We start from the raw sequence: 24,019 nt of genomic DNA, 5'->3' as shown, positions 1-24,019 counted from the left end.
TTACCCTGAAATTATAAACGACAATGCATTTTAATTTTTATGAAAAATTACACATATTGTCTTGTTGTCTTGAATCATTTTATACTTAAAGAAAACCAATATAGAGCTGAAGTAATTAGACCGAAATTGATCAATGTGACCTTTATACCACTTGCGATCTACTTAACAGGCCAGATTTTTGATTGTAGAACCATTATCATCTTTAATCAGGCCTCAGTTCTCAGTTCACGGGCTCATTTTCATTTTTTTCCAATGACACTGAAGGCTCTCTGTTATAAATTACAGTGCATGAGGACTGTACGCACAACTAATGACTAAATCAAATGCAAAACACACTTAATTTACATTGTTAAACAACTCATATATCTTTGTTATTGACACATCAAAATGAGTTCAATTCTCGGAAACAGAGACATTTAAAAACAAGATAAATAATGTTTTGCTTTACGGTAATATATAAATGCTTTGTTTTACCATAATAATAATAATAAAAAATAAAAAAAAATCACTGCGGGATGACTGTCAAGTGTGACATTTTATACTAACTGAAGAGATAGATAGATAGATAGATAGATAGATAGATAGATAGATAGATAGATAGATAGATAGATAGATAGATAGATAGATAGATAGATAGATAGATAGATAGATAGATAGATAGATAGATAGATAGATAGATAGATAGATGATAGACCGATTGATTGAATGATTGTATGGACGGATAGATAGATAGATAGATACGTCTTGTAATGGGACATTTTGACCTTGACCGTTCTCTCCTGGGAGGGTGATCTAACCAACTCATCAACTAAGAGTCATTGGCTTTCTCTTGCCTGGTTCTCTCAATCTTACAATGAATTCAGGTCAATGGCTATAATTAGCCTGCGGTTGGCAGGTGACTTCACATCAAACCCCCAGATATGCTCAAATGTGCTACATCAGTGTCACTAGAAAGAGATGAGAGAAGAAGAAAAAAAAACTTTCCCATCACAGCTATCATAAGCATGCTAAACAATGGAGAAAGCACTTTACCAGCACTCTGATGATAATATGAACTTCGATTTAATGTACACTGGATACTCTGTTTCTGAGGTCAGCATGTGGCTTCAAGGATAAAGAGTAAACTTTAACTGTGACGATGAAGGGATGATACAACTCACCACATAAGCATGAGCATGATACTTTGTGCTGGAACACAATTATAGTTTTAACTCTACCTCTACCTTGGAAATCATAAGAAAATGATAGGTTGACTGTAATACTCAAGTCTCTAAATACCAATCCCTAAAATCTGAATGTTGCTCCAGAAATTTCTATTTGGCCAGGCAGATAATACCTCACTGTTATCCAAGAGAACTTTGGGATAGCCTTGCAAACACTTAAAATCTCTTTGCGATCAGATCCAGGTATCTCAACTGCCCACATGTATTCTCAGAATTTATCTGCTGGATCTAATAGAAAATAGACACTATGATACAGTAACGCTGAAGCGCTTACCTCTGTTATCCAGACTATGTTTGTGGTTGGCCTCTCCCATCCCTTTCCCTAGACTGTCCACGCTGTGGGTCCCCTGGCTGCACAAGTCATCTTCCAAATGTGCTTTCCCATCCAGCAGATGTCCAGGCTGCTCGTCCTCTTCACAATCGCAGTCGTCTAGGATGGGCGTCTCGCGGATGGGCATGCCAATGACAGAGCTGTGCTGGAGAGGTCTGGGCCCGCGGAAGCTGTCCCTGCTCTGCGGAGGGCCCAAGAGAACGGAAGGGATGTAGTGAATCTCATGCGTGGCCTCGGTGCTGGCACTCTTCTGAGGGGCCCGGCGGCGCCTGCACCAGCGCTGACGGGTGTAGAGTACCAGCGTGAAGAGTAGGATAAGTAACAGAAGAGCAATCAGACCACCCTGTATGAAAATGAACAAAAGAGAAATGTCAGAATTCAAAAAGAGCATGGTTTCCCATCATACTGAAATTACAACCACACAACAGCTCAGGATTCAATGAGGAGATTGAAAAATTAATGGGCATAATCCTTGACTATACTTTTCTGGTTTCTAGTAATCCTGAAGACCTTGATTTGCTGGTTTAGTTGTGTTTGATTAATATTGGAGCTAAACTCTGCAGGATACTATTTACCAGGATGTGGTAGAGGAGGTGCTCCTGAACCAATATTTTTTTTTTTGATGGTACTGGAACAACATTGCTGTCCTAATCTTAACACACCCTAAATCCTAACCATTAATTACTGTACCTCTGAAATCAGAGGGCAAAAAAATAGGTTGACAAGAATGTCGTTGAAGACAAGGCTAGCCTTACACTTAAGTTAAAACCAAAGTTATGCAGAGTTTAGCTACAACCCTAATTAAACACACCTGAACAAGGTCTCGAGGAGTGCTAGAAGGTGTCCAGACAGGTGTGTTGGTTCAGGTTATGCTAAACTCTGCAGGCCATCAGTAACAGGATTTGACACCCTATCAGACTTATGATAGCAACCTGAATCATAACAAAGCACTGTTCGCCAGAGGAGAACTGGCCCCCCGACTAAGCCTTTCTCCATTTAACACCTGTTTGCCACCTGATGTTAACTGTTGGAGTTTGGGTTCCTTGCCGCTGTCGCCTTTGGCTTGCTTAGTTGGGGACACTTGACATTTGACTTGACATTTGATATTCAACAGTATTCTTGACATTTATTCAACAGTGCTTTGATCTGCCTGCATTGACACTATTCTTAAAGAGCAAAATTATGTACCAGTTATCACTGTAAAGCTGCTTTGACACAATCTGCATTGTAAAAAGCGCTATATAAATAAAGGTGACTTGACTTGACTTGACCCCTATGCTAAGACCAACAAGGATAGGGGTGTAAAATTCTGCTTTTGGATGGCCAATAGCTGCATCCCAATTGAGAGGCTGCATCCTTTGTAGGGTGCATTCGAAGGCCGACTGCATCAGAGAGGCATGACAAAGGTTGTCCCAATTCAAAGGCTCCTTTAAATATAGCCTCGAAATGTGTATTTCATTTCCAGTGCAATGAAGGGCATAACAGATGGATCATCCATGCTCTTGCCTACCCCACAATTCATTGCACTAATGACAACAGGATTGTTATTTATTTATTTTAAATTGTCAGTTAAATTACACTTTGAAATGTAAGTATTGGGTTTCACCTTGAACTCTTTTCGTTTTCAGACAGTTGAATATAACTTTCAAAAGAGATCAGTACAAACATTACTGGCACTCATCAACAGCAGCTTGTCACAGGTGACAAGAACAATCCTCCATAGGCTAGACCGCCCCATTTAACAACGCTCGTTCCGACCTTCGTGGCCTTCAAAGGCATGACCTTTTGAAGTCCGCATCCTTTGTTCCCTGTGAATTGGGACGCAGCTAAGGTCATGCAAAGTTTAGCTCCAACCCTAATAAAACACCTAAACCAGATCTTGAGGAGCTCTAAAAGGTGTCCAGACAGGTGTGTTGATGCAGGTTGAAGCTAAACTCTGCAGGGAGTTGGACCAACAAGGACAGGGGTGTGATATTCTGCTCCTGGTGGGCCAATGTCATGCAGACTTTAGCTCCAACCCTAATTAAACACACTTGAACAAGGTCTTAAGGAGTGCTAGAAGATGGCTAGAAGGTTGGCCCTCCAGGAGCCAGACTGGGCACCCCTAGGTGCTAGGACCAACAAGGAGAAGGGGTGAACAATCTGACTCCTTGAGGGCCAATGTCATGCAGAGATTAGCTTCAACCTGCCCCAACACAATTGCCCGGAGTTCTCTGGTAATTCTGAAGGCAGTTGTAGCCTAATGGTTAGAGAGTCGTGGGTTTGAGTCTCAGTACAGTGGGAAGTGAATGAATGGCACTCTCTTCCACTCTCATTACCCACAACTGAGGTGCCCTTGAGCAAGGCACCTAACCCCCAATATCTCCAATGGGTGCTGCAGCAAAAAATGGCTGCCCACACACCTGAAGCCCACGGTGTGTGTGTGTTCGATACTCACTGTTGTGTGTGTGCACTTGGATGGGTGAAAAACAGAGCACAAATTCTTAGTAAGTGATGCTATACTTGACCACACGTCACTGTCACTTTCAAAAGACCTTGATTAGCTGGTTCAGGTGAGTTTGGTTAGGATTAAATCTAAATTAGTGGCCCAGGAGCAGGACTAGACACCCTTAGCAAGGATGCTGATCCATGAGAATGCCCTACTTGAACTAATTTGTACGCTAAACAAAGTCCCCTGATCTTCTTCACGCCAGCACTTACTTTAGAATGCATGTTGGCATTAGCTGAACAAACCTGGTATTTATGATTTAATTTTGTCAGATTTGATGGTGATTTGACATGTAAAGTCTTGGCAAACAGTTTTGGAGATTTTGGTATTTCCCCATTCAGGTGAACAGGAGCTTGCATGATTAGAAAATAGCTGACCATCAATTGAACCGCTTTTAAAGGGGCTGTGCTAAGTCTCTCTTGCCATTTAAGCAAGGAGCACAGAATTAAGCATGTATTTGGGTAAGCTTAAGTAATACATGATGCATGGCCACAGACTTCAAACGTTGTTCTTGTTTTCAGCATCTTGTAAGGAGCCACTGAGCTTTGCTTGTTACTTCTCCAGCTTGAGTGTCTGGCCTAAAGGTGCAATACACATAAAACAGCTGAAGATTCATTGCTCCATGGTTTGTCTCATTTCATGGCGTGTCAGGGACATCAAAGATTCCTTTTCTCTTTTGAGCCGCTTGTGTGTAATACTCTCAAATCTGCAGTTATTCTTAAAAAGAGTGGTACTGAGTTGACAGATGAAGCGAGTGTAATATTTTTAATTACATGAAACAGTAAAACCAAATTCTAAACAATACTGCATTCTGCTCTGTGTCATGTACTGTATTTTTGTGAGACTTTCTCCCAAAAGCCTATGGAATTGCATATGAAATGTTATTGCTCACTGGATGATCTTTTCATAATATGCATGTGTCATGACTCCAAACGCCCCAATGGGGTGACAAGGCCCAAAATACACTCATGAGGACCATTTGGGGCTCATTCTGTCCACAGAGAAGATCCCTCTGAGCTCATTTCAAGACACTGAGATATTCTGAAATGTGAAAGAGATGTAGGACTTGTTTCTCACAAGGAACATCTAAGAAGCTGGAGAGATCAGTAAAAGTGTGCCATTGCTCACCATTATTTTAATTAAAGAACAAAATCAAGATATCATAGAGATTTCATTTGAATTTTTTCTTTCCTATGAGAATGTGCACTGCATTAATTCAACTATGTGAACCACACAGCAGAGCAGAGGAAGCAAATGAGGATCAGACACTGACCTACTCGAGACGGATATTCAGCTACTGCTCTTCAAATATTTTGATAAAATAATGTCATGCACATTTCATGCTACATTTACTCACAGATTCATAACTTTGTCACAATTAGTGCAGAAAGTGGCATCAATGACTAAAAACCTCTGAAAACACACTCATGTTGGATATCATTATGAGGATATTTCATAGGCGTAATGGTTTTTATACTATACAAAATGTACATTCTCTCCCCCTACACTAACCCTACCCCTAAACCTACCCATCACAGAAAACTTTCTGCATTTTTACATTTTTAATAAAACATTGTTTAGTTTGTTTTTAAGCCATTAATTTATGAGGACTCAGGAAATGTCCTCATAAATCATGTGTGCATTGTATTAACAATGTGTGTCCTCTTAAATCATATAAACACACACACACACGCACCACTATCGCACGTGGCATCCAAAGGCTAAAATCTGTGCTCTGTACCTTCCGCTCCATCTACCCTCTCTCCATCTCCCCGCAGTACTATATAAAATGACTAGAGTGGTGTTATTAATCTCTGAATTTTAAAATTCCATCTTCATGAGGAAAAACAAACCCCTCTCAAATTACAGCTCATGCACTGCCGGCTGTCCATAAATCATAGCGCTGTAGATGGGCATTTTCGATGGGAACAATGCAGCCCCGACCAAATGTGTTCATTAATCTCCAGCAGGAGCTCAGCCACTGAAAGTAAACTTCCCTCAAAGTTAAATGCAGAAAAATGAGGGAGGCTAAGCCATTCTTTAAACTTTCAAGCACTCCTGGGAGTCTCTGTGCACACTGTCTGTTGTCTTAAGCTTGAAAACAATGGGGCCGGTTGGCACAAATGTTATGAATGGAAATGGAAATGCTAGAGCCTGATAAAAGAATCAAGCAAAAAAAAAAAAAAAAAAAATGTCTACACCTTTATTTAAAAATAAAGAGTTATGGATAAAGGAAGGAGAATTACAAAGGGGCACAATAATGCTGCCCAAATGGGACTTTTTATGTCATCTAATTTAAAGTGAGCTTGAGACATGTCTAACTTCGGTCCTATCATGAAACTATGGTAAAACAATGGCACATGGAAATGGTAATCATCAAGTACCATGATATTACCAAAACTGCACCATGCTACTACCACAATAATACATTTTGTAAGGTACATGAATGTCTACAAACATCAGTACATAGTGAGTTATGTTTTTTTGCTTTGTTTTTGTTTTTAATTTCATGCACCAGATATGTCATTACCCAAGCAAACATCTGGCCAGGCAACAAGAGGTCTCCAGACATCCAGTAATATTCTGCTTAAAAGATAATGATGAATAAACAAACCCATAATGCATGACAGACTTCTGAGGCCATCTGGCATATTAGTAATAACTTTTGAAGGTGTTCCACTACAGAGATGCAAAACACTGAACCAGCAGCTCAAACAATCAAAGCACAGTCTGGAGAGAACAAGCAAAAAATAACAGAATATGAACAGAACGTAGGCATTCTGGTTCAAACGCACTACAGTATATCTTCTAAAACACCATCTTCTTAAACCTAACCACTGAAGTCAATTCCAAAGCAATGTCCACCTGGTGACTAATGAAGGTGATTCACAACACCTTTGCAACCATCCATAACAGCAACCACATAGTGATGTGCAAAAAAAAAAAAAAAAAAAAAAAAATTATATATATATATATATATATATATATATATATATATATATATATATATATATATATATATATATATATATAAAACAAATGAGAAAACATACTGACTTACTGAAATGCATTTAACCTTGTGGCAGCAGCAGCACTCTCTATCCAGTTCTCTAAATCTAGTTCTCATTAGATTATATTAACGAGGCATTACCCAGAGTAAAGTGCCTCACAGTAGGGCAGATAAAGTAAATCACACCACCGGCAACATGGACGGCCAGTGAAAATCATCCCTGTCATCTATTCACCAGGTGATCACAGCTGAGGAAGCCATGCCTCTAGGACAAACTCTAGGATAAAAAAAAAACAAAAAAACACAACAACACAGACGAACCTCACCCAGCACCTGCTTCGCTCTGTTCCTACCATCTGCGCCCAGGAAAACAACTCCCAGAGCTGGCAAAGTCGACGTCAACATTAGAGGCACAGACTACATTTATCTCTCTGGCAAAAATCACATGAAACGTTCACAGACACAGGCATACAAAACACATGCCACAAAAGTAAAAGGACACATCTTGCAAGCTCATAATATGACAAAATCGAGTGAGCTGACTATGACTATCAGCCAAAAAAGGGTTTTCCAAACAGCGTGCAGCATGAATCTATTGGCCAAATTCAGAAGTAGCACTGCATAATTTGAACAAAGGGTGATGCCAGAAAGCATTGCGACCCAAAAAAAAAAAAAAAAAAATCATACAAGATGGCAGACAAACTAAGATCAATTTTGATGAAAAAACATCTTCATTAGAAATGCTTCATTCATATATGCTTATTAGAAATTATTGTAAAATACTGAAATTAGACAGTTTACTCCTAATTCTGTGAATGGGAGAAACTGCAATCCACAATATGAAGACTCTACACTCTAAAAAATGCTGGGTTAAAAATGGACAAACCTTGTTGTTTTAACCCAGCGGTTGGGTTAAATGTTTGCCCAACGTGCAGGGCAGTTTTATTTAACCCAAGTATTGTTTAAAAATGACTATATGTCTGGCTTAAAATGAATCCAAAAATATGTTGGAAATTAAAAATCAGACACATAATTACTAGAGGCAACATTAATAATCAAAAGATGAACATTTATTAATAAGCAGTTTAATAAATGTTTATTATTTAATCATTATGCATTAAATGTGAACATATTAATAAATGTTGATTTCCAACATATTTTGGGTTCATATTAAGCAAGCAATACAGTATTTTTTAAACAATAGTTGAGTTAAATAAAACTACACAGCAGGTTGGCCAAACTTTCAACCCAAACACTGGGTTGTTTTTAACCCAGCATTTTTTAGAGTGTAGTAATGCAAGTCCAGCCTTCTAAACAAAAACAGCAATTTGTAAATTCATTGCATCACTACAGCTGCTTATATTACGTGCACAAAATGTGAAAATATTCCATAGTAAAAAAACAACATTTGTGAGAGTTCATGTGGATTTTTTTTCTTTTTCAATTAGTATTGCATGCCTGAAATAGCTGCCTGGAGGCGTTGCAAATATGACCGCAGAGCAAACTGACTTTCCTTGAATGAGACTTTGGTTGAGCGTCCTGAGCATTTTGCGTGAATTATATTTTTGTCCGGCATGGATTAGGCTCCAATTCTTTTAGGTTACTTTGACAGAAAGCAGCTGTCTATGTGGGCATCTGACTGGTTTAGGAACAGAGCAAAGGACAGAACAATACATGCAGACGTTCCAGCATCTGTTCAGTCTGGGACTCCCAGGGTGTTGGGATGTGGGTATATGGGAAGCTCTGTTACCCACAGGGATCTCTGGGCGGCTCTGAAATGCGAGCAGGCTTATTAGAGTCGGAGTGGACGCCTGTGCCGAGAGCTGCGTGCTGCCGTCTCTTCGCACAGTATGATGTTTAAGTGCCATGTGTTGTGCCAGCTGCCTCCTCCCACTTCAGTCCAAGAGCGGATCAGAGAGTCGGATACCCCGCCTGCCGACGCTATCTCCTTTTTTGTCTCTGTTTCCTTCTCTTTTTCATTCCCTCTTGGGGGGAGTATTTTTTGGCCATAGAGGCTGTTTTCTTCGGGTTTTGAAAGAGACATCGGCTCTTAGTCTGACAGATCTGCAGAGAGTGAAGAGAGAACCCTAGTGATACTCACACCAAGTTTTGTCCAATTATGGCCTTCAAAGAGCAAAAGAAAAACAGCTCTGTACCAAAACTTAAAATGCTGAATTGTAAGGCTGCTTACAAGGTTTTGGAACAACTCTAAGATTTAGTTTAGTTTGAGAGGCTATTTTTTAGCATCATCATTGTTCATAATCAAACCTGATATCCATTACATTTATCCCCTTTATCTATCTTGATATTCAAACAAAATTTTAAAAAGGGCATATTATGGGCCCTATTTTAATATTCCAAGCATGGTCTGAAGCCCATGGTGCAGGTGCACCTAGAGTGTGTCCGAATCCATTTTTGCTAGTTTAACGATGGGAAAAAAGGTCAGCGCACGAGGCGCATGGTTGTACCTAGTCTCTTAATGAGTAATGTGTGTGTTTTGGGCGTAACCTGCAATAAAACAATCAGAGTCTCATCTCCCATGCCCTTTAAAAGACAGTAGCATTTACACCAAGGCGGATTCACTATTTGCATGTGCGAATTTGCAAGCGAAAAGACTGCTTCTCCATTTTAAATATTTGGCATGTTTGTGTGCTGCTGCACGTCCCTGTTTGTGTAATAAGAAGAGTGTATGTGCGTTGTGCCCCCGCCTATAGGCTCATATTACTAACATGCCCTTTAAATAACAAAAAAATGTTGTTTTGGTCAATTGTGCAGTCATGTTCATTTGCCTCAAAATAGCAACACGCCAACAATACACCCAAACACACCTTGTTTTCAGACCAGCACACCTATAGGCGAACAGATGAACGTGAGTGCATTTTCTGTTTAAACAATATGGCGCTGGATGTGAAAATGATAACTGCGTCGGGCTGAAACTAGCAATAAACACGTCGCGCCTGGCATCGCATTGTGCCGGGTGTATGATAGGGCCCTATATCCTTTTTACAACGTTTTGGTTTTGTTTTCGGGGTCTACTAGAATAAGGTTTCATGTATGAATGTTCAAAAACCACATTATTCTCAGTTGTTGCAGCTTCTCTCTTCCCAGTCTGTCAGTAACGCTCTGGGCTGCATTTCCCAAAAGCATTATGAGCCTTATTTGATCGCAAAGACCATTGGTGGCATTTGTTCTATGATCATCGTATGCTTTTGGGAAACGCAACCCTGTTTAGTTCCTGTCTCTATGAAGCCCCGCCTTCTGAAAAGCAAAATGTGCTCTGATTGGTCAATCTCTTCAAGCGTGTTTGGGAAATATCCCGCTCCTTACCATAACCGCCACTTTCAACACACTACTAACCAACTCAACCAGGCCCAGCCTCTTTATTCAGTGTTTAAATTATTTAAATTAGAAATATTGTGACATGTTCGTTCCCGGAAGAAAATTCAAAACTACAATGGAGGTGTTTCAGGTAGTTCAGAAACACTGATATAGAGAATAACTCTTGCTGGAGGGACTTTGTAACTTTGCAGAGCTTTTTCATGCTCAAACAACAACATTACAAGCTAAAGAAAGTTGAAATTGAAATTAAAAATCATAATAGATCCACTTTAGATTTAGAACTTTAAACTCATACACTCTAAAAAATGCTGGGTTAAAAACAACCCAAGTTGGGTTGAAAATGGACAAACCCAGCAATTGGGTTGTTTTAACCCAGCGGTTGGGTTAAATGTTTGCCCAACCTGCTGGGTAGTTTTATTTAACCCAACTATTGTTTAAAAATTACTGTATTGATTAATTAAAATTAACCCAAAGTATGTTGGAAATGAACATTTATTAATGTTCAATGAATAATTATTAAACAATAAACATTTATTAAATTGCTTATTAATAAATTTATATTAATTAACTATTACATTTATATTAATAAAATATTAAAGCTTATTAATAAACATTCACCTTTTGTCTATTATTGTTGCCTCTAATTGCATCTGGTTTTTAATTTCCCAACTATTTTGGGTTCATTTTAAGCTAGCCATATAGCAATTTTTAAACATTAGTTGGTTTAAATAAAACTACCCAGCAGGTTCGGCAAACATTTAACCCGATCTCTGGGTTTGTCCATTTTCATCCAAACTGGGGTTGTTTTTAACCCAGCATTTTTTAGAGTGTATCAATATGTTTGCTTAGACCGAAAGAACATGCTGGACTCGTTCCTCTGACCTGATTGCATTTAGCCTGAGAAAGTTGAGTAAGAATCTTCCACACGGGTGTCGTTGTGGCCTTTAGCACTGACTCAGGCTGTGTGTCCACCCCCTCCCAACACACACAGAGCACAATATGTCCAGTCGATCTGTCCACCCTCCCCTCGCTCTCTCTATCTTTCTGTCTGCTCCTCTTGGCTCTGGCGTTGCACAGAGGACAGATTTGTCCAGCAATTTGGCTGTTCCTTGGAATTACGGCCGGGTATTAGTGAAGAGTTAGTGAGAGTCGTCCTGATCGCACAACACCCCAGAGACACGGACATCAGTCCAACAGATGTGACCTCATTACACACACCGGACAATAGGGAGGGAAAGTGAGCGTTAAAGGCTACTACAGAATCAAGTTCATTGTTATCACAATTCCATTATCCTTAATGTAATCATGTTTACGGTAACAATAAACTTGACATGGAGACGCTCTGCTGTAATGAAGAGTCATGAGTCACATGCACGGCACAGAGATTTCCGGGTAGATTACAATCAGGGGTCTAGAGATTCCTGGGTGTACTACATTGTCACATTCAGTTGTTCTCTAGCTAGTGTTTACATCGCTTTTCTTTGAGTACTTTAATGCTGCAGTTTGCCTATCAACGTGGATCAGCGTTATTGTCAATGCAAGTGACACTGATAATAGGGAGTTTTAGAGAGCGGTCTACACGATAACCAATTCCCTTACCCGTCCAATGAGAAAAACGACTACTCAGGATTGTCTCTGTCATCACCTTCTGAATACCATTCCATTCCAATGTTTACGTTCATTTCTTTTTGTCATTAGTGGACTTTCTGTCTTACTTCCTCGGCCGTACAGGTACTGATTCTCCTGTTGTCTCGGCTGGTAAAGCAGGATAACGATCTCCAGTGTTACAATTTAAGCGATAAGTGTTTTCCTTGACCCAAACAACACAACTCTACTAGCGTATCTTGAAAGACGGCAGCTAATGAGCATGAGGATTCTCATTTAGTAAAACAATGTGGGTCTCGTAATTTCGACATGGAAATATATTGAGAGAGGGGTGATCCGCACCAAATATAATGAGTTCAGTCCTCATCTAAAGCGAGTGTGCACCATTCAGATGACTCTTCACAAAAACAGTGCAATTCTTAAAGGAGTGGTTGATTATGATTTCACTCTTTAAACGTTAGTGTGTAATGTTGCTGTTTGATTATAAACAACATCTGCAAAGTTACGACACTCAATTGTTCAATGCAAAGGGAGTTAGGGTAAACAGACCTATTAAGCTCAAGTACTACCATATTTGAGCTCAGATTATAAAAAAAAAATAATGTATTATCCTACTTGATGTCTTAACCAATTGATGTGTTTGTAACTACATACCTCCTGTAACTTCAGACCATTGCACACCGAGATAAGTTTGAAAGTTGTCTGAAAACTTTCACCAAAAGATGAGCTCATTAAATATGCATTTTTAAGGTGGTTAAGCCTTTTTTGGGGGGTAGTTATAACTGCTTACTGCAAAATTAAGAGATTAATGTTTAGACTTTTGCATACCTGCATGTGGAAAATTATTACAGTTAGATCCAAAAGATAGTTATCTTACTAGCTGTAAAAGATTGTTTGCTACACTAATATATTACTTTACAGGCATTACTGGCTTATACTTTTAAATCCATAATATTATACATTTACAGTTTATTGATGGTCTGTGGTTTTAAACTGCTGCAATTTTTAAAGACGTAAGGTGAGCTTAAAGGGTGCAGTACTATGACAATCACACAGCTTGAGTGTGACATCAGTAAGAAAAAGTACAATTTCATAGATATCATCAATAATAGTTGTTCATATTAAAATATGTCTAAACTTAATACATTACCTAGATTATTTATTTAGCAAAATCTTAGCAAAATTCAATGTAATATTTTGTAGTGAATTCCAGGGCCCAGTTTACGGCCGGGCCCCTCTCTGTCCGTAACAGCAGACAAACGTTTGCTACATTTTGATTGGATCTCGGTGGACTAACACAAACAAACTGTCCAACACCATCAGATAAAGATGGAAGGACAACATCCAGACCTCTCTTAGAGGGTAAGAAGAAGACCTCTTGTACCAAGCCTGGGAAGGACAAGGCTTCTCATTGGTCCACAGGCAGTTATTACCCTTCACCCATCTAAACACTACTTCCTAAAGTTGGCCAGAGACTGCCATAAAAATTCCTTGGGACCTTGGCAGAAATGGGTGAAACAAAGACAGATCACAAAGATCCATCCAAATCCATGCAAAACTATGTTTGAAAAACTTAAAACTGATGCAAACTCCACATCCATTTCACACTTATTCACAGAAATAAGTATTCTTAGTGACAGCCATTTGTAGTGCAACATCTGATACAAATACAGCTGTTAATGTACAATTGAATGACAGTTCAATCTTTTTCCATCATGTTTAGTCTCTATTTGGTTAGAATATTGCCAAAGGTATTCTGGTGGTGGTTTGGAAAGTGAGAAATGCATTGGTAAACTTTAAAGACACTGTAAAGACTTCCAACTTTGTGCTTTATGCAAATGAGTTCCACATGGGAGAGAAGGGTGGGCCACACTCTGTGTGTCCCCTCTGATGCCAGCAGCCAATCACAGCACTCGAATGGAGAAGCGCCAAAATGCAATCTCCTCCTCATCGGAAAGGGATAAAGGTACCCTTTCTACCGGCACTCCTCGTTCTGAGTCTGCCCTTCAAACAGGGAAAGACGTAACAGATATTGTTCTGAGTCTCCCATCGGGTGAGACATAACAGACATTGTTCTGAGTCCCGGCTTGCGAAGCTGAGACACAACAGATACACGGTTCTTGGTCTTAACTCTGTAAGGAGTGAGACATTAACCAATATACCGTTCTGAGCCTCTGGTCCATCCAGAAGAGACAACAACAGAGACGACCATGTTCTAAGCCTCCAGCTTTTCAGGAAAGAGACGTTAACCAACACTACGTTCAAAGTTTCCATCCAGCGAAACAGTGACGACATCCGCAACAAGGTTAAGCTCAGGAGAGCAAACCTTCACTTCAAGGTACCTTCGTCTACGTGTTCCAGATTGTTAAGGACCTTCTGCACCTACACCAGGGCCTCATCTGCGTGTTCCAGATTTTAGGACCCTTTGGTGCTCTAGGAGATCAGCATCCCACAGAGCTGCGTGTTCAAGACTGTTGAAACAGATTCTGGCTCCTCTCCCCACTGCATTGTCACCCGGCACAACCAGTGGAAGACGTCACCGTCATCGGACTCGACCAAGTGGAACGTAAATATCACTTAACCAAACCTCTTTCCAGAGACCTTGGCATTGTTGTATTTTATCAGTATATAATATCCTAATTCCCATTAGATGTAATATAGCTGATGTTAGTTAATAACAAATAATCCTTTGTTTATTTGTTTGGTGCATAATAAGGTTCTCCACCTTATTATTTTCAGAGAAACAGTATCTTTCCCTAAGATAACTGTAACGAAGGCAGGACTCAGAGTAAGATCCAACTGCAGCGTTTTATTAGAAGTGAGCGTGGTCGTTCAGGCAGGGTCAAACCAGGAACAAACAGGAACAGTGAGGAACAGGCAGAATCGTAGTCAAGGGACAGGCAATGATCAGGACAGGCAGCAATGGGTCAAAAACAGGGAACAGGCAGTAACGGCAACAGGGAACAGGCAGACAGGGAATACAGAGAAACGCTTGGAATTGCAACAACAGTTAAACAATACTTCGCGGTGAGGTGGTGTGTGTGGAAGTCCTTTATAGTCCAGGTAATGAGCTACAGCTGGGTGTGGTGATCAGTGATTAGTGTGAAGTGTGTGCAGGTGAGTGACAGAGAGGATGATGGGAGATGAAGTCCAGGAACAGTGACCGGAACAGACGGTGATCATGACAATAACGTAACTCTTCCATAGCCACACTCAACTTAATCACTCGTATTCTATGTATCTTATGCACTTTATTCCTTTATCATTCAAGGTATTCATTTAGTAGTTGTGTTAGTTATTCTTGTTTATCTTTTTGTTAATACAATTTATTTTATTACACTTGTGTCTTCCTTATGCTGATAATACAGAAAAGGCTCTACAAGTTAGCAATTTCACCAATCTTTCAGATAAATCAGCTAACCACTTTACATTAATTCTAAATGAATGAAAGCCCCTGTAGAGAGTGAAAGACCCTGATTGGTGCCCTGAACTACGGAAAGGGGGGGAAAGTGGTTATCTGATGTACTCATAACCACACCTTAAGAGACGTGTGATCCAAAATCACAACGTCAGCGGTGACGGGAGTACCAATCCCTATTTTACTTCGCGTCCTTGTATGGACAAAGTAAAAATCACTACAATTTATTAATTAAAAATTGTTGCTGCTCCAATTAATCTCAGCGTGCTCCCTTTAAGCAAATATACATTGAAAGTCTATGTAAATACTTCATAAACAGACTTTAAATATTAACTGATGCTTGTCACTTCAAGTTAATCTTTATAAAATTATTGTGTGAGATTCTCCAGCTTTGTTGTTGTTGAGCTGTTAAAGCTCCGCCCTCTTCTGGAAAGGGGGCGGGAGCAGCAGCTCATTTGCATTTAAAGGGACACACACAAAAACGGCGTGTTTTTGCTCACACCCAAATAGAGGCAAATTTGACAAGCTATAATAAATGATCTGTGGGGAATTTTGAGCTGAAACTTCACACACACATTCTGGGGAAACCAGAGACTTATATTACATCTTGTGAAAGGAGCATTATATGTGTAAAACTTTTTTAAAATGTCAGCAAATTACAGAATGCAAATTTAAACAGCTTTTTATTTTAAATGCTGCTAGACCAAAATAAAACAAATGTAAAGGCAATACTGAGAGTGCATGAACATTAAAAGACAAGTGCTCCACTGAATTCTGGAGGCAATGTGGCCGATCATTGGCCATCGATCATTTATCTCTCACTTCATCTCATTGGGAAGAATCGCCCAATAACCCGCCATCTCAGCTTTTTAAGAGAGCTCGGATGATTCTGAACAATTAAATCAGTTCTTACTCACACTCCAAGAACTTCATCTGATGGTAATCATAATTTATTTTTGACTGGAAATGCAATTGAATCTCAATTTGTCATGCCAGATGACACTGCAGGCATAAGAACAGAGTGCCTTTTAATATTCATGGAAATCGGAAACAAACGGGCCGGTGTTTCGGTAATGGCTGCCATTTGGAAAACAGAGCTCTCTTTCTCTGATGCTGTTTTTCTCTGTCTTTAATGATGTCCCATGATGCACCCTGTTTGCATGGTAACCAAATATAATTGCCTGATAATCATGCATCACTGCATGCTCATTACAGTGGTAAATTAGCACTGGTGGGTGAAGTCGCAATCCGCTCGCTCGCACCTTGTGGCACATTTCTTTAAATAAGCTCTTGTAAGAGAGAGAAATAGTTAACAGTTGCGGGGGTAAAGCCTCGCTGAGCTCTGCCCTTCTCGCTGACATTTTGAGATGGACTGTAATTACTGTGCCGGGTCCGTTATGAGTGGCAATAATGCAAGAGGTCAGTCTGGCACTGAGTTGTTTAGTCAAGGAATCCCATGGCAAAAAGCAGATAATGTTGGGATCGGTAAGGTAAAATGTGACCTCAAAGAGCCTTAATTCTAACCTAAAATGTCAGTGTGTTCTTGGTAAATGGCAACCCATGACTGACACAACAATCTTCTTACATCCTCACAGATTTCTCTGCATTTCAACAATATATTTCTCTGCTAGTAACAATGGCTAAGGGGAAATGCTTCCTTTTTTACTTTAAATGTCTGCCAGTGCTCCTGGCTAAACATTCACTGTATAGAAACATGGCAGCCTGGGAGAAAATTCTCTCAGCATTTCCCAAAAAGTCGGTGAGATGGGCTCTCATCTGATGGCTACATCATTGCCAAAGTCCTCGTCTCACAAATCTCTGTCAGCCTCAGACATCCAACAGCTGTTGGACATCCCATGGATGAAAAAATGTTCTGTCACAAATGCTTAGTCAGTCTCACAGGAGCCACATGGAGAAAACATGATCACCAAACCAAAGCTCAAGTTTGCAGGTCCTTCTTCAATGAGAATCCGTGAGTATAAGCTAGTGGGGGTTCAACAAGTGCATGTCCAAGAGTCTCAAGCCAAGTCAGACATAACAACCCTCCCATCTTGACAAAAACTTGACAGCTTGGTTGATGAGTCACTAGATTAACCCTCTGGAGTCTGAGGCTGATTTTGGGCTTGGAGAAGTTTTGACATGTCCTGACATTTGTGCTTTTTTCAGTTGTTCATAAACATATGAATGGAAAAGTGTCATTACACTGTATTCAGCACAAACTAGGCTACCATAATATGTGAGGAACATGTATGTACATGTTTGTGTTTTTGAAGGAATAACATTTATGCATGGTTATTGAAAAAACAAAAAACTTAAGACACTGAAATAAGGCCAAAAAAAGTATATTAAATCTGTATTGACAAGACTTCTGGATATTGGAGGTTGTAGACTCTGAAGTTTTTGCTTCAGAATTATGTAAAAAATTATGCTGCCTACTCCTTCATATAAAACAATATATTGATTTAGTTTTTGTAAGACACTTTTTGTCAAGAAACACAGTATGCGTGGAGGTGTGAATCATCATGAATAATGGGCCATTTACACCTGAGAAGACAAAAGAATCACATAATAATGCATATTAATGAGGCCTTTCAGTCAGGAAGGCTGTGAAAAACCCTCTGTAATCATGTCTCAGCTCAATTTAAAATAATGGTATTCTATTATATTCTTTAAAATATCATGTATTTCTGTGATGCAAAGTGTCTGAACAATTATGTTACCTCTATGGCATTTCATATAGGCTTTTAGCTTAAAAGCATGCACATTTGGAGAAATATTGATGGATTCTTATATGTGTATGTCAATTTTCTATACAGAAGAGTAATATTTATTTGTCATCACTATGAGCGCTGGATACTGTGTTTTCAATTCATACTTGCAGCCGGAGGGCGCTCTGTACACCTTTAGTCCACAAATTATTCTAAAGAAGAAGAGGAATTTTCAGGAATGGTGTTTTCAATTCATACTTGCAGTCGGAGAGCACTCTCTGTACACCTTTAGGCCACAAATTCATATAAAGAAGAAAAGGAACCAGGAACTAACGGCATGTCTTCTAGAGATCGCTAACCATGGCTTTAATCACCACTGTTTTCAGCGACATCAACAATCACACTTTCTGTCCGAAGCAGCTCAAAGTAACAAACTGCGTAACAAATTGAGACAATTTGCATTTTGCAAATCAAAAGTTACGTTACTACGATTAATCGCTGTCTGTCAGACATTCCCCTTTTTCTATTTAACATCACCCCCTCCTCCAATCCTTCACATTATGGAGGCCTGAAAAAACCCACCCACTCCGGTCGAGAGAAGCTCTGATAAAGCGGGGCTAATGGCTCTGAATTGGCTCCGGCGTCTAGAGATTCCCGGCAGCTAAGAGCTTTAAGAGTGCACAGATGTTGTCAGTTGACACCGCAGTCATTAATGCACATTGGTCCTCGTGTCTGCCGTCATTAGAGTTTTAGGGGGTAACAAGAGTCTCCCACACAATCTGCACAGCATATCGAAGCCTTTAAGTCGCCCAATTTGAATGAATCGATATGGCAACAGGAAACAATTTGGGTGAGGCTTTATTGGGTCATGAATGCAAAGCAAGAAAGGGAGTTGAAAACCACTGAGGGGTGCATTAGGGTTAATTAGATATGGAACTTATTTTGGCTAATCTTTTGGAGTCAGAGTTATGTAAAGGGGATTAAGGCAGAGAACTTGTCTAGCAGGTAAAGCAAAGTAATTAAGATGTGAGACAATCTCCAGAAAAGTCATTAGCGGGATGCTATGAATATCTGCAGAGCTCGTCAGAATCCTCGGAGAGCGAGGAGGTGCTACTATGTTAATGAGCAGATATAATGCTGCGTTTCTTTAACAGGATTGAAGGTGAAAAAAAAAAAAAAAAAAAAACACTGTTCTAAAAATATTTACTTGGCATCTGCCAATTACATGCAAGGCAACTATTACATTTCACTTGGTGCTTTGGAAATTGGTCCCACAAAGCCACACGTTCTCGCGGCATGAAGTCTGGCCCGCATTACATCTTATTCTAGCAGAGAATCACGGGATGGATGTCTGGTTTACTTGCTACTTAATGTCTCAAAACAAAATCTCTGAAGATCTGAAGCCACAAGCCTGGCACACTTAGACAAATCCATTGTTTAGTTCTTTCTCTCAAGTGCTTTTAAATGCCTTTCCCCAGTGGACTGATAAAAAGACCTGTACAGACAGACTCTGAGAAATTGCATTGCAGTCGGGCAATCTGACTGGAGCTTATTTTCACAAGTCATGGTGTAATAAGCACCAGACATCCATCCATTGATTGATCGATTGCTATTTTCTTTGGAATGCATGAAGACTGGTTTTGTGTCAGACCTCCATGTCATATGCATAAGTCGGCACAGGCAACAGAACCTTATCTGCAGTGTCATAGTACCGGATTGAGACTTCAAGACTTGTAGTGCTCGTCCGGTGGAGTACTACAAAACTGCAAAACAACTGACAATCAAAAGGTAAATATCCTTTGATAAATATTGCATAAGCCATCTTCCACAACACTTGTTCCACTGAGGTGAATATATTAAAGTGCTTCAGTCATTTTTGTTCAGAGAGAGAGACAGCTGCCCTCATGACATTCTCTTTTGAGTCTTAAACAGAGCAGCACACACAAAACAAGGAACATCTGGGAAAAACCACAAAAGCAAAGCATCCCAGTATATTCTCAAGAGTGACACACAATGGCCTTGTGCATCAATCTCCCACCGGAGAGGCGGATTGTGTCTCTAACCCTCCCACCGACATTCCTGTCCACATGATCAATGCGACTGCTGTTCATTTTTGTCACATTTTAATCTGTGGCGGAGCACCGGGGCATGATTGCCTGTGTGCTGCCTACGAAAATAAATTATAGATGCCAGACAACAAGAGGAGGGGCGATTAATGCTTTACTGCAGGCTCGAATATGGCTGGGGAAAAAATAATGTCATTAATGTGCTAATGAGCTGATGTGAGAATTACAAAAAAAAAAAAAAAAAAAAAATCCAGACAGAGGTAAGATAAACCTGACAAATTCTTAATTTGAGGATGTATATTTCAAACAATATACAGTATCCAGAATAATGCTTTAACATAAATTGTTGTGTGGATATAGTGTAAAGTGTGTATTTTATGTTGTTTTTATGTTTAAAAAAAAAAAAAAAAAACATTGCATGATTGCCACTGTCTTCAACAGAGCTTAACTTGTACTGAACATTCCTTTAAGTCTTGTTCAGGGATAAGGATTGACCGTCACCAGTAAATGCTTATTTACTGCTTGTTTAATGTGTTCAACCAAATCCTTAGCCTTTATTTATGATAAAGAAAATGAGCACTGGCTTCAGGATTCAGAGCTGTTCCAGGCCTTCAGTGCTTCAAAAAACCTTCTCAAGTAAAAAGTGCAGCAATATTCCTAACTAACCTTCCATCATCCAATAATCTTTCTTTCCCTGCAGCCCCGCTCTCCGAGTTCCCTGAACTCCTGGTCTCCATCGGTAACCATTGCCATGGTAACCATGCAGACGGTGGAAAGGTAAGTGGAAGTCGAGCCGCAGGCTTTGGCAATCGTAAATACATGCGACTCGGCCAAGAAAAATATGACTTCAGTGTCACGAATGTATGACAAGTAAAAACACTGATCTTTGTTCCTCCTAAATCACTGTCAAATACAATTAAAAGCTAGCTGGTTTAATTTAAAGGAAAGCAAATTGCACTGACTGCCTTGGATTCCGGAGTCTTATTCTGTATTTGACAAGAAAAATACACATATTCAATTTGCTCATGAATCATCCATCAAGTGCTGCAGAGTCAAAAAAAAAAAAAAAAAGTGATTGGCATTCAGAAAAGAGCCATTTATTGTGCAGCAGTCATAGATGATGACACGAGATGGCAGGCCTGCTTTATGGCAAAGCATGATGGGAAGAGAGAAGCAAAGCCCAGTGGACGGACAGACAAATGAGTGAATTAATAAATGAATGGGTGAATGAATAAATAAATGACCAAACAAACTGATGTACGAATGAATTAATGGACGAATGAATGAACGGACAGATGGATGGGTGGATGAATGAACGAACAGACAAATTAATTAATGGACAAAATAATGAATGAATGAACAAACGAACAAATGGAAGATGACCATAAATGAATGAATGGACAAATGAATTGGTGAATGGACGAATGAATGAATGAATAAATGGACAGATAAATGAGTGAACTATTGAATGGATGGTTGAATGAATGAATGTACAAATTAATTAATTAAGTAATAAATGGATGAACGAATGAACAAACAAATTGACGAATGAATGAATGAATGAATAAACGAATGGATGAATGAATGAATGAATGAACGAACTGACGAATGAATGGATGGACGAGTGAATGGACGAATGAATGAATGAATGAACGGACAGAGGGATGGAAGGAAGGAAGGAAGGAATGAAGGACGGACGAATGAATGAATGAATGAATGAATGAATGAATGAACGGATGGATGGATGGATGGATGGATGGAAGGAAGGACGAATGAACGAACGAACGAATGAATGAACAGATTAACTAACAAACGATCAAATTAATTAATTAATTTTATTACAGTACTGCAGTGATTAGCATACACTACCGGTCAGAGGTTTGGGATCGGTAAGATTTTTTAATATTTTTTATAATAATATTAATATAATTCTGCTCATCAAGGCTGCATTTTTTAAATCAAAAATACAGTAAAATAGTGAAATATTATTCCAGTGTAAAACAGCTGTTTTCTATGTGAATATATAGTAAAGTGTAATTTATTCCTGTGATCAAAGCTGAATTTTCAGCATCGTTACTCCAGTCTTCAGTGTCACATGATCCTTCAGAAATCATTCTAAAATGATGATTTGCAGATTATTATCAATATTGAAAACAGTTGCGCTGCTTCATGTTTTTTTTTTTTTTTTTTTTTTAAGATTCACTCATGAATAACTCAACAGAACAGCATTTATTTGAACTAGAAACCTTCTGTAACATTATAACAGTCTTAACTCTAAAAACTGTAATTTAATTGCAGGAAAATTGCTAATTACTGACTGCAAACTTTTAGTGTACATCTACTTAATTGACGTAGAAAATAATGTTACAAATAATGTCCTGAAATAAGCTTCATGTTCTTTATGCAAATTGTTTTTTTTTTTTTTTTTTTCCTGAATATGGTGTGAAATGGGAGCCGGACACGTGATGATAAGATTCACCCGGAGCCGGTCACGTTGCTTGTTTGTTTTATGCTGGTTTCGCTGCATCTCAGTGTTTCTGAAGCATTGCCGTATGGAGCAGATCTGTGACAGGTAAATTAAAGTGCGGAACATTCAATCTGCCAAAATATGCAAATGTATTCTAACTTTAGGGCGCGTATTAAGTTTGTTTGTCTCCTAGAGAAAATTACATGTTATGCACAGTTCATCTGCACCAAGCAGTTTGCATTTTCATGCCCATTAATCCACAAACAGAGACAAAAGAACATAACGGCAAAGCCAGTGATTTAATTAATATTTCATTAAGATAGAATGGGCCAACATATATGAGTGTACAAAAAGACGCATAAGAGTGACGGTTAAATCAAAGATTGTGACACAGAGATATTATAATCGACTAGTATTTTTTATGATTTGTTTATAGTACAACACAGCCAGGCTGAAATATTGCCAGGGAAGAAATGGAGAGAAGGAACAAACTCCATTATATTCTGCTGATGTGTGGAGCTACGAAGGTCTCATATCGAAAACTGTCAAGCCTTGTGCGATGAATAAAGCTTCTGAATAGGAAATGAGAAATTCAAAAGCAGGAGAAGGTTGACAATCAATCAAAGCCGTCTGAAGCATTACTAAAGCTGCTTCTGGTGCTCAACTTTTTTTCTGACTCGGTATCTACTGAACAGCACAGGGATCATGGATTGTTATTGTCCAGTCATGAAACAACAAAGCAATAAACTATGAAAAAATAATAAAAACTTCAGCGGGATAGTTTACTAAAAACTGTAAATTCTGTCATCATTTATCACCCTCACGCATGTTCATGCAGCTCTTTTCCATACAATAACAGTCCACAACCACAGCTTTCGAGCTGCAAGCCCTGTAAAAGTATCATAAAAGTATTAATATGACTCTATTAAGGCCTAGCGAAATCGAAGAATGAACTGGTTTGACGTCATTTCAAACAAATTCTGGCCAAAACGAAGTTCGCCTGGAGTTCATTTCGGAAGTTCAAAACAGTTTGCCAAAGCAAACTTTCTGGAAAAGTTCACTCTTAACACCTCTGAACTACCATTAGTCTGTGGCAGGGATATTCACAGGTGCTCAAGTGGAAAAAAATTACTCTCATAATTATTTATTTAAAAAAATAAATAAATAAACAAAACCTAAAATATATTAACAACTCTGAATTCCTTACCAATTTAGTTTAATTTCCTCACACTCATGCAATTGTTTCATACTCCACAGATTTCTACAAAATAATCAGTTCACACAGAGACCATGGTCTTCTTCAGTGTTCACAAGAGCAGGCAACAGCAAAGGAAACTATGCCGCAGTGTGCGTGTTTTCCACAC

The 24,019-nt window shown here is 39.1% G+C and overlaps 1 protein-coding gene across 1 annotated transcript in view; it reads right to left on the bottom strand.

Moving 5' to 3' along the window:
- LOC137033835 (astrotactin-2-like) overlaps positions 1-24,019 on the bottom strand; it is a 460,374-nt gene that overhangs the window by 294,163 nt on the left and 142,192 nt on the right. The window contains exon 3 of the mRNA XM_067406219.1: positions 1,498-1,897. Within this exon, the coding sequence (XP_067262320.1) occupies positions 1,498-1,897 (400 nt within the window). The remainder of the gene's footprint in view (positions 1-1,497; positions 1,898-24,019) is intronic.

Source organism: Chanodichthys erythropterus, chromosome 13, assembly GCF_024489055.1.
Source record: "Chanodichthys erythropterus isolate Z2021 chromosome 13, ASM2448905v1, whole genome shotgun sequence".
Lineage (NCBI taxonomy): Eukaryota > Metazoa > Chordata > Actinopteri > Cypriniformes > Xenocyprididae > Chanodichthys > Chanodichthys erythropterus.
This window is presented reverse-complemented; position numbering and strand designations above follow the sequence as displayed.